Below are 12,346 nucleotides of genomic sequence, written 5' to 3' on the forward strand. Positions count from 1 at the left end.
TAGTAAGAATAAACAACATCTCATAACGTCGTAACTCATAATCTCATAATCTCATAATTTACTCATAATCTCATAATCTCATAACTGCGTAATGTGCAAACAGACTCAGCAATGACCTTCTTCATTTGGTGGAAGTCTTCCTTTAAATTAATGCAGCTATTGAATAGCTTTTGAGTTTTATCTACATGATACAAAAATATTTGTTTCTCTTAGGCATCAATCAACATAATTTTCCTACCTAATGATCAAAGGATCATTGCCATAAGATGATAAATACCTAATCTAAGTCACACTGAAGTCCGTAGACCTATTAGATATCAGTATTTTAGTAGAGTGCAAAAGTAGCGTAAAATTATGGGGCTAAATGCTGCTAAACTTCTTCAGACAGAAATATGATACAAGCTTTTTAATCACACTTTTAGATACTCTTTTTTTAACAACAGCTTTTATTTAGGATTTCAGAGAGTTAGCATTTAAAGTATCCTCACCACGGCTAAATTTTTCTTGTAACTGACTATTTTCTATGCAATTCTTTTTTTCCATAGGTGCTTCTTCTTCCACAATACAGAAAACCTTCATATAAGTGTAATTGTAAAAGAGTTGTATTATATAATACTACAGATTGTTATTCAATGAAGTGTTAGAATGCTTCTGGGCTGAATTCCATTTACTTATTAATAAAGATCAGAGGTAATACAGGTAGATTTAAGAGATAATGTAATCGGAACAAGAGGATAATGGCTTCTTGCTCTTAAATAACGCTGTAACAAAGTAGAAATGTCATTTGTCAAATGTCTTATTCATGGGACATTTATCCTTTGATTGATTGGGTTTTTTCCCCATACACTGATTTATGTTGTGGATGCTATTGTATTGTCTGATAGACAATAAGGAACCAGTGCATCAGTTTCTTACTGTATCTTTATTGAGTAGCAGCATCTGAACTGGTTTACAAAATTGACATCTTCTGTGTACCAGCTTTTAAAGAGCTCCATTCTCTTCTCTTTCTGATGGACAAAATCCCTCCCTGAACTACCATGGATATGCCTAGGTGTGACAGACCCATCAAGATGTTCCACAGAGTATCAAAGAGGTAGCTCTAGAGAGGGCATCAGAGAAAATTCCACAAGTCCACTAAGTGAACTATCTGGTTGTCTTGTGTTCAAGCCTTTTGAAACTTCCTAGGTTATTACCTTGAGGACATTTAGGCCAAATCTGGTCTAAATAAAGCTTCCATATGCCTCAGAAGAGACAGAAAGATTGTCCCAGGAGTGAATGCAACCTCCATGGTGTCTGACCGTGTGTCATACCCGTATGAGAGGAGGTCAGAAGCATGACTACACCTGTGATTGCCTGCACTGAGCTAGAAGCTGTTCTATTGGTCCAAAAGGTACTGCCAAAACTGGAAAACAGCATCCTTAGCTACAAAAGCTGACCCAAAGGGATGGGTTTCTTGGTACGTTCCTCTAAGATACAGTCTCTTCCAGAGCCCTTCATAGGAGACATATTCTTTTAAAATTCCCAGTGCAAAGCAGAGAACTGAAGTAAAAATCTGCTTAGGGAGGTATCATTCTACAAACACACACGGTGACATGAACAGATTGTTCCCATCAGCTTACAGCAACATATCAGTACCTTGCATATAAAAAGATATGAAGACATTCAGGACATTATAGGGAGATTACAATTATGAAGCTCTTCATCTGGGAATTTAATTTCCTTAGGTTCCAGTGTTTGTGCCAATGGTGCGTGCAAATCTTTGTGCAAACTGAAACACAGAAGGTTCCTTCCAAACATCAAGAAACACTTTTTCACTGTGAGGGTGACCCAGCACTGGCACAGGTTGCCCAGGGAGCTTGTACAGTCTCCCTCCCCAGAAATATTCAAAAGCCAGCTGGATTTGGTTCTGGCCAACTGGCTTTAGGTCTACCTGCTTGAGCAGGGGCTTGGACCAGACAACCTTCAGGGGTCCCTTCCAACCTCAACCATCCTGTGATTCTGTTATACAAATTCTTCCTTTTATTACATAATTGTAATAGGGGACATACATAGATATTTCTGCATTTGCATGTTCTAACACAAAAATTAATAGTGTACTGTTTTGTTCTCTTCACACAACTGGGAGGCTACTCACTTGTTTTCGTTTGTTGGGTCATACCGAGGAAAGGGATCATGATCGTTGTCATTGAAATCATAACTTGCCTTTGGATCCTACATTTAAATACAAAAAAAAAAGAATTAATTCAGACAACTAGAATATGCATTTTTAAATGTGTAACAAAATGGGTTCTAGAGTCTGTATTTATTTATTTGGTGTGCCTCATGTTGACAGCAATCAAGTTGGCAGAATTTGATGGGCATTAACAATTCCATAAATTTTTCACGGAGCTTTAATAATTCAGCATTAAACCACTGTATACAAACATGCCTGGGAAGTAAATCCACTGAGGGAAAGAAAAACCAACAAAAAAACCACTCCACTATCATTGCTAAGTAACATTCAGCTTCCTGTGACACAGACCAGGTTCCAAATTATGCCTAAGGCAAATATTTCAGTCTCTGTACTGTAGGAGCTGACTTACAGAACAGACAGCAAGCGGGAGAAGAGTGTCTGTATATCAAATTTACAACTGATTAATTTATTCCATAGCATTCTAACGCTCAGACTTACATAGTTAGCATAGATGTCAGTGTGATTCCACTCCAAGCCATCATCTAGTACTGTGATGACAACACCCTTGCCTGTAATCCCTTTTTGCCATACAGGAATAACATGGAGATCCAGTTTGGGCAGGGAAGGAGTTATTCTTGTATCTTGCTGGGGGACAGAAAGGATTAAAATATGTCAACACTTTTATCCATTTATACTATGCAGGTCCAAAGTTGTATTTTAAAGGTGCTCTAAACCATCCCAGGCTGAACTTGTACATTTTGCTCAAATTTTGCAAAGATAAAACAAATATTAGTTTCTTCAAATGCTTGTAGCACTGAAAGATTTACCCCATTACTTGAAGATCCCTGAAGACCACCTCTGAACAAAAAGTATCTCATATTTATTGGAGGTAGGCAGCAGAAACATGGGAATGGTAGGGACGTACCGATGAACCTTGGAACATTGAGTTAATAATCAGACCTGCTAATGTTTGTTCTTTTCACTTGATGAGAAGCCAAGACAGTACCGTACAGTACAGTGAGCTGTGTTTTCTCCAAATGTGTTTTCTCCTTTGACATTCAAGTTAGCCAGAGCAAAATAATTAATGGACAAAACAATTAAGGTAGTCATTTCATTAGGAACAACTGTGCTGAATCACAACTTTCTGTTTACTACCTTCATTACTGTTCCTGTGGTAAATCAACTGGAAGTATGAATCATCTACAGCCTTCTCTTCCACAGCAAGTTCTTTGAAGAGTAGCTCCTAAACGTGTCATTTTTCCTCTCTAATATTGAATGTGCAGTACATACATCTAATTTAGAAAACTTGCTTAAAAGTCCCATAAAAACAGAAATGTAAAAAAGCATTTTCTTTCTGTTTCTCTGTGCATAATTACATTAGTTGATCGCAGGTTTTTCATTTCTTTGTTTCCAAAGGAATGTTGCATACAATATGAGGCTTAGAAAACAAAATTTGTTATGGGAATGACCTTTTTTTCATTTTATGCTTTCCTTCCTGACTGCTGCTGTTCAGGGAATTATTTGAGGTTTCAAGTTTTGTTCTCGAGAATCCATCAAATAATCATTTTTTCTGGTGATGTGTGAAGGTACACTGAATAGAGCTGAAAACTGTTGCCATCAAATCATAATAATAAGGTAATAATAAGTTATTTACTCCAAGGCAAGGAACATGTTTTGGAAGAAAATATTTAACAAATTTATGCATTTAATCAGAAAAAATTCAATGTGCACTGCAAACAAGGGTAAGCAACATGTTTCTGTTTCTCATGTGGGAAAACTAGAGGGAAAAGAAGTGAAAACCACAGAAAGGTGGAAAAAGGAACTATGTCTCCTGGAGAGCAAGACATTGTTTTTTTTTTTTTTCACAAAACTGCTGTTTTGAACTCTGTGTGTGTTTATTTGTCCAATACGGACTTCTCGGAAATTTCCTGCTTCCTATTGGAAACAGGCAAAGAAGCAAACAGATATTCAACTTCAAAGAAAAGTTAAATTCTTAAAGATAACCATTTTTCATATTGAAAAGAAGTCTGTAGGAATCTTCATGGAAATATTTTATGCTGTACGTTTTATAACATTTTTCCTAGCTCAAACAAAGGAAAGAGAGGGCAAAGCATTATACAAGCAGCCTAGAGTTTGTCTGTTTTCTCTAAGCTGAACTGAAGAAGAGAAAGGTATTTCCAGCCACTTGGGCCACATTTGTGCTTGACCTTTCTTCTTGATTTGCTATACTCAACTCTAATCCCATCTCTATTCTGCGTGAAAGCAGTGAAGCCTAGACTGAAGGTACAACTAGATGCATAGTGGAAATACAGACCCTCGAAAGAAACCATACAAAATATAAATGATCAACTGTATTTCTGAGCTGTCACATACAGACAGAAACTGTAGGGCTCGGGAAATTTCTTTTCCTTGAGGTTTTGAACATGTGACCTGTGGAGACCCTCTTCTATTTAAATCCTAGTCCAAGAGGCTGAAGGTGCTTGTCACATGCACACATATGCTTTTGTTTTCGTCTGGAGTATGCACTTTGCACTACCAATTTTAATAAAGAAATACATGGCCAGCTTCAGACCTGATAAGGGACTTCTTATATGCCAACAGCAAATATTTTAAAATTATCATAAAGGTAGCTTTTAACTGTTACACTGCTTTCTAATATCAATCCCCATCCTAAGCAGCAGCCTGAATCAGCTTTTAGAATCTTTGCACAAACGACACTTCAAAGAAAACAGAAGGTTGCCTGGAAATATTATCACAGAGATCTCTCATTTTTATAGCATATGCTAATGAGGGGGACTCTTCCTTTACTCCCTTCAGTGCAATCGCTCTGATACGAGTGAAACAATACAGCTGACACCACAACTGAAATTCCCCATCCCCAGTTCCACAAGGAAACAAATTCTTACCAGATACCACTGCTGATTCCACATAGGATCATTGAAAAGATTTTCTGCTGAGTCTCTCACGGTGGCACGCTTAGTTCGCTTTTTTTCATATTGCTGCTCTGCCCATGACACCTACAATTATTTGTAAAAATATGACAAGTAAGCCTCTACAGGTTAGGACTTTCTTAGCCTAGAGGGTAAGGGGTTTCCTCGCACAGCAAAATTTTGATGCCTAAAGCAAAATGAGCAATGTTTGATGCAGGAAGGAGGATTATTTATACTGTAGTACAGTGTACTCTGGGGAAGAGGACTTGGTGAAATCATGATACTATAGAATCAATTCATAGAAAACCATTAAGTACAAGCTAACAGTAGAACTCCTGTGAGAGCCACACAATGCAGGCTTTTATATCAAATGTGTAGTATGGTTAGAAGGTTATCTAAGCAGTGGTGGTTACCAAAACAAGCAAAACCACAGCCTGCTCCTTTCTCCTACCTACATTTTAATGCCTATCTATTTCTATTGGGAGTTAAAAGAAAATGAGAAAGATTATCTCTGGCTTTAGCCTAGCAATCAGAATTATGCTGTTACTCATAGCCCAGCTGGACCTTCAAGTCTCCTTCCCAGTGGTGTTTTGAGTGTGATCAATTAGTAAGCTATGAATATTGGAGTAACTTCATCACTGGCATAATTCTGCTTAAGGCAACTGAAAGCCAAAACGCTTCAGCGTGTTTTGCTAAAGCATCAATGCAATGAGCTGCATAGCATTTGTGCACAGACACAGCAATCTCTAAGTCACTAGGCTGCACTTTAAAAGTGTATCCCACTTTGCTTGAATGCATTACTAAATCCAGTTCAAATCAAATACTGATTCTGATACCTCTCTCTGTGCTGTGTGCTCCTTTTAGAAATGGGAATAACATGTTTTTCATTGCTCGTACCTGGACGGTCACTCTGACACAGATCAAGTTGGTGCTTTTCATCCCAATTTCCAGACAAGCAAAGCAAACTCAGGTTCAGTAGATCACCAAGATCCTGCTATAAGCCTCAAGTGGAGAATGCCTTGGATCTAATCTTTTGCTTTAAACATTTTATTTTTCTCTACTGTGATCCCATGGCTTTATGGTCCTTACATCTATCACCGTATATGAAACGATAATAAGAGTGACTCAGAAATTATAGTGATTAAAAAAAGTACTGATTTGATTAAAATACAATTTTCTAGTGAGAGCCTAATGGAAGTTCACTACAAGAACATAAGCCCTTAAAAATAGTAGCTACACCAGGCACATTTACTGAAAGCTCTCTAATACTATTCCCTTTGCTGCATATTTAGTGCTAAAACCCCAACAAACTGTAGCTAGTCACAGAAGATTAATATACCCATGTAAGTATAAGTATTTTAAACTGCCCTATTGATATCTAGGTCCATACATACTTGTGCACAGGTTACAGCTATTACCTTTATCTCTTTTCCCTGCCTACAGCAAAGCTTGGCCTCTTCATCACCCAACAGTAATTAACAATTGACAACTTCCATGCTTGTTATTTTTTTCGATGTGGACAACTGCACTGAGGGAAATGAGCTGAAACTACCAAGCACATATGTCAGACAAACAAGCCAAATGTTTGTCACTCAGCAGCTGGGTGAGGTTCCAACCATCCATCTACGGCAAAAGCTGAAGGCCCTGTGCCAAATCTCCAGTCGCTGATAACATAAAGCAGTGAAAATAATCTTGATTCAGGTCTCTTGCAAGAAAGCAGATTTGGAAACTAGCACAAATACTGGAAGAAGTTAGGGAACCAGACAATTATATCCTTTCAATATATTCACAGCCTTTATCTGTTTTACAACAAACACAGGGACATCTATAGGAAGCAGATAAATACTCAGATTAGAGCCAAGTTTTACCCCAGCTTTCACACTTAACATACCGTAAAATTCATGAAGGCATTATACAAACAAAAGCAGGATTCCCTTCTCTCTCCCTTTTTAAAGATTGAATTTAAATCTTTTTAAACAGGCTGTTGCTGAACAAGAGTGGCTCTTTGGAGCAAAGGTCCATGTATAACTACACAGCATTACATGATTGCTTTGTGTTTATATACTTACATAATGACATAATTACATCTCATTCATTCACATAGTTAATTTGCATACTAGATGGTAAATAAAAGGGAAATTGGAGTAAATTTAGCAAATCACCTGCAGCATTTTGAAGCTCTGTTTTTGGATTTAAGTATGTAAGCCTGCAGTAATGCTTGGCAGTAATGTGTGTAACACAATTGCTTCCATTCTGCTTACGACATTAGGATTTGGTATGTTAAATGCGGTCATGCCCCCCCTGCGTAAGAGGTGCATTCGATGTACTAAGTCCAAAAAAGGTAGGAACAGCAACCAAAACTCTGTTCCTGAACATTGTACTATGATGGCATTGAACATTTGATCATTGGTATGGGTATAAGTCAGAACACTAATTTACACTAAAGCTGTGGGTTTGAACATCCCCAGTTTAGAATTATTTCACCTAGGAGACTTCAGCTGTTAAGCCAGTGTTTGCAAGGAGATAGATGGGAATGTACAGTTTTGAAACAGAACAGACAAAACAAATACCCTGTCTCACCCCCTCCTTTAATTCTTCTAGCTACGCATAGAATATTTCCTCCTAGATGACACTTGCATCTAAAACCTCCAGCTAACCAGTTACTCGTTCTTGAGTAATTTGTCCTTATGTGATAAATTGCTGGTTTTCACAACTAGGTTACTTCATCTTTTGGACTGCTCATACTTTTACAGTGATTGCTGCAATAATGCTGATTTGAAATTCAAATGTCATTGTTCTGAAATTTGCCAGAAATTGTTTTTAAGAGGGGCTGACAGCATTCAGGTCTGTTCCTTAAATTTGCCACCCACCCCATTTTCTCATTATGTTTGCAAACAGACATGCTTCTCTGTTAAACAAAGTCAAATAAATGGAGAGCCTGCTTCACCAGTGGGTCATACCTTAGAGCCCTGGCTCTCCAGTGTGCCCGTTCTGTGATCGCAGTGGGATCCCAGTCTACCTGTAAGTCTAGAACGTGTGATGGATCCTTTGAGAAGGGGTTTTAGCTTGTCATAGAAGAAGTGAATCCAGCAAAACCTCAGCCCTTTTCCCCTACTTTTTCTTTTTTAATATTCAGTCACTTTAAATCAAACCTAATTCCCATGGTAATTGCATAGACATGGCCTGATTAAACTTACTGCTTCTATGGATTTTACTTTGAATAGAGCCCTGTGGTTTCTCATCCACATTTTCATCAGCGACACATCAACATCTGAAATCCCGAGCCTCTGCAATGCTGCATATCTTAAATCTTAATTTGGAAAGCACTTGCAAAAAATATGGTAAGAGAGGGTCAGATTCTGCCTGATAATGACAGAATAATAAAGTATTATTCAGCACGAGTATGGATGGCTGAAGATATTAGACTTGCAAAACCAAAAAAGCCTGCCTGTGACCTCGTTACAAAGCCAGTGATACCGAGACAGAATAAACAGAGGGCATGAAAAGGATAAATGTAACACTCACCCGCTCATCATCGGAAAGTCTTTTTGTGATATGAATGGCACTTCTTCGAGACCGTCTTGGATGGCTTTTACGTCTGAATAGGTAGTGATTTTTGAGTGATCCAATCTATAAGACAGAGGCGTACTTTAAGTATCAAGAGATATTTCCCCACTGCAAGCAAATATCAACAATCACAACCTGACCGAATTCATTCTGCTTAAAAGAGGAAAGAAAAGAGCAAGAAACTAGCCTTTAGATATTTTAATCTAAACTAAAAAATGCTCTTCAAGTAAGAAGTGCTTATCACAGCCTCTGTGCTGCTAGAAGAAACTGGGGGAATAGTTTCATTTCAGCTAGTGAAGTAGCAGTCATTACTACTACAGTACTCAGTAATGTAGTACTTGTAGTAGCAGCCAGTATACTCATGGACATACCTGGACACAGGCACATTTCGAAGGACAGGTTTTACGTACGGTCACGCACCAGTTTTATCTGCTCGTCCTGGGGTTCAGCTGAAGAGGTGTAAAAAGCTTTGTGTGGCTTCAGAAACCTCACTGCGGGGTTTGTTTGTGCAGGCACCTACTGACCTGGCGTTTTCACTTGCGCGGTAGCTGGTCACCCGGAGACCTGGGTGCACCCCTCCAGCTTTAAACATCCCTCTTCCCCAAGCACGGGCTGTTTGAAATCGGTGGGGGTGAATCCACTGACTCCAACGGCCGAAAGACCAAACCTTACTTACAGAGGTGGGATCACACTTAGCTTTGAGAGTCTGAAGAACATGACAGTGCCCGGGATGTGGTGCTGCCCGTCCCGCACGCCTGCCTGGGCAGGAGGCCGGGAAGGGGCTGCCCACAGCCCCGAGCCCACCCGAGGAGAGGCGACCGACACCCCGCTCTCAGCCTGCTCCTGGCAGAGGGCTGCGGGCCACGGCGCGGGTGGGAAGCGGCTCTGCGGTGGAGGAGCGGGGTGCCGTGCGCTGCCAGACGCGCTGCCTGGCACAGGACCCTCGTCTGGAGGTGGGACGAGGCTGTCACCTAAAGGCGGTTACTCATCCCTGACAACGCTGACGTCACAGCATCCCAAAAAAGCGCCGGGAGGGCCTGCTGGAGAGGAGCCCCGCGATGGCGACGGCGCCTCCGTGGGGGGAGCGGGATGGCGGGGGGCCGGAGCCAGGGCTGCCCGCGCCCTCCCCCTGCCCGGACCCTTCGGGGAGAGCCGCGGCGCCCTGCCCAGCCCTGCCCGCTCTCCCGGGGGAGCGGATGGGTGCCCGCCCGCAGCTGCCTGCTCCCCTCAGGGACAGCGGGGGTGCCTGGCCGCTCCCCTCGGGCGGAGTGGGGGTGCCCTGCGCGACCCTGCCCGCTCCCCTCAGGGAGAGCAGAGTCGCCCTGCCTGGCTCTGCCCGGCCTTCTCAGGGAAAGCCAGGTGCCCTGCCTGGACTCCCTCAGGGAGAGCCGCGCCCCCTGCCCGACCCTGCCCGATCCCCTCAGGGAGAGCGGGAGCGCCCTGCCTGGTCCCTGCCCGGTCCCTGCCCGGCCACCTCAGGGAGAGCCGCGTCGCCCTGCCCGACCCTGGCCGATCCCCTCAGGAAGAGCCGTCCCCGGCCGGGCGCCGCGGTCGCGGGGCTTCCCGCCAGGTGCGGAGCCGGGGCCGGGGGCCGGCGGGGGGGAGAAGGCGCCTCGCACTCCCCGGAGCCCCGCGAGCGGCAGCCGGGCGCAAGTTTCGGGACAGCCCTGAGGCGGGAGGGAAGGGAGGGAGGGAAGGGAAGGAAAGGAGAGGAGCCCCGGCGGGGCAGCTCCCGCCTCCCGCCCGGCCGTACCTGCCCCACGAGGTCGTAGTCCAGGTCCTCCGCGATGGCTCTGGCGGCGTCGGGGCCCGCCGGGACCTCCGCCGCCCACTCGTTGAGGAACTGCCGCTCGGCGCTGCCGCCGCGGGCCAGGCAGCAGGCGGCCAGCAGCGCCAGGGCCGCGCACCGGCCGGCCCAGCGGCGCCCGTCCATGGCAGCGGGGCGCGGGGCGGGGGAGCGGCGGCCGGCGGCGAGGCGGGCGGGCGGGCGGCGGGGCGCCGCGTTGCTAGGCGAGCGCGGGGGAGCGGGCGGCGGCGGCGGCGGCGGCCCGGCGCGGGTCCCTGCCTGCCGGCGCGGCGCGGCGCGGCTGCCCGGGGCTGCGCGGTGCCCAGACCCTCCGGAGCCGGAATGGAAATGAGTGTTTACACGTCAAAACGACGACAGCCATCCTGACGTCAAGTGTACCTGGCCCCCGAGCCGGGGGGGGTGGTAATTCCCCGGGGGTGGGGGGGGGGCGGGCGTCGTGCGCGGAAACGAGCCGGAGGGACGCGGGCGGGCGGCGGGGGCGAAGCGCGACTGGCCCCGGCGGGTCCCGGGGGACGGGGGCGGCCGTTCCCCGCGGCGGCAACTTCGCGGACTTGCGTGTCGTGTCGTGTCGTGTCGTGTGTGTGTCCCCCCCCGGGACGGGGGGCGCGGCGGAGGGGGCGCGGGGGTCTCGGTCCGCGCGGGCGGGGCAGGGAGCGCACGGCTGCGCCGGGACCGCACGCCTTGCGCGGTCCTGGGACCGTCCCCTCACGGCAGGGACTTGCTCAGATTCCCCCCGAGCCGGAGGGCAGGGGGCAGCACGGACCCCGCCATCCCCTCCCGCCCGGCCCCTCGGCGGGTGGGTTCCTCGCCGCTGCCCCGCGATGTCGTTGGGAAGCGCAGCGCCCGCCGCCCGGCCTCGGTGCACGGGGAGGGCTGGGCGAATAAAACATTTTTTTCAATTAAGCTAATAACCCGGGACCTACTGTGGTTGATTAATGCGCATCATCCCCTGATGCTTCCGACACACCATAGGTATGCGGCATTAGTTGGCACCGCTACCCGCTCTCATTACATAACAAATATCTTTATCCTGAAGTACAATTACTCTTTTAAAAATAATTTTAAATTCCCCCCCTTTTTTTTAATCACATCCAGTGGCCTGCACGTTGCACTTTCTCAGCAAACACTGCAATTTGTTAAGTACTCATTTATTACCATATTCTCATTTTGCATCTGCAGGTCCCCAGCTCCTTCTGTTTTATTTAGCCTTCCTACTACCATTTCATTGTCTTTTCTCACATGCCAGAAAACAGCTCTCAAAATTTCCTAATGTTCCCTAAATGCTCTCGCTTCTGCCTCTGAAACAGAACCTTTTAGCAGCTTCATTTTATAGTTAACTATATGTCACTGCTTGATTCTTCCAACCTTTAAACTGGAAATTTTAATAAGTTGCTTTTAGGTATCACAGCTGTGATTTAACACTGCTTTCCTCCTTCTGTTCGTTACAGAGTGACGGATATGCCTGCCCTACTCTTCGTTGGCTTCTAAAATAGGAAGGTAATGAAAAACATAAGTACAAAACAATGAAGAGTGGAAAATATTGTAAAAGGCCAGCATTTCAGAGTTTGAAATCTCAGCCTCGGACATTATTGTGCCAGAATGGGTACAGTTCTGAGAGCCTCCTGAGGACCCGTGTGTTCCCGTAGGGATGAGGGGATTGTAACCACTGCGGCCATGACATATACAGGAGCCCAAAATAGTAGGAATCTGAATGGATCAAGGGAGGGGAAAAAGGATGAGTATGTAGTAAGTATACCAGAAACACCAATAGGATATCAATAAATATCGATAGAGAATAGAATACCAATAAAATGACACCACGGCACCATGCTGGTATTCACCCATACTCACTTTCTGCAACATGGTATA

The 12,346-nt window shown here is 44.8% G+C and overlaps 1 protein-coding gene across 3 annotated transcripts in view; it reads right to left on the minus strand.

Annotated features, from left to right (window-relative positions):
* The window catches only part of PCSK1 (proprotein convertase subtilisin/kexin type 1), a 30,328-nt gene extending 19,722 nt beyond the window's left edge, over positions 1–10,606 (minus strand). For 2 of the 3 annotated variants that reach the window (XM_072859388.1, XM_072859387.1), the window contains exons 1-5: positions 10,424–10,606; positions 8,629–8,733; positions 5,080–5,190; positions 2,672–2,818; positions 2,135–2,211 (exon numbers count right to left, since the gene is read on the minus strand). In XM_072859388.1, the coding sequence (XP_072715489.1) occupies positions 2,135–2,211; positions 2,672–2,818; positions 5,080–5,190; positions 8,629–8,733; positions 10,424–10,603 (620 nt within the window). In that variant the 5' untranslated portion in view covers positions 10,604–10,606. Of the gene's footprint in view, positions 1–2,134; positions 2,212–2,671; positions 2,819–5,079; positions 5,191–8,628; positions 8,734–9,090; positions 9,199–10,423 lie in introns of those variants that run through there. The other variant, XM_072859390.1, reaches the window with a different exon arrangement.
* Between the last annotated feature and the right edge of the window lie 1,740 nt (positions 10,607–12,346).

The sequence above is a fragment of the Ciconia boyciana genome, chromosome 4 (assembly GCF_034638445.1).
Source record: "Ciconia boyciana chromosome 4, ASM3463844v1, whole genome shotgun sequence".
Classification (NCBI taxonomy): Eukaryota; Metazoa; Chordata; class Aves; order Ciconiiformes; family Ciconiidae; genus Ciconia; species Ciconia boyciana.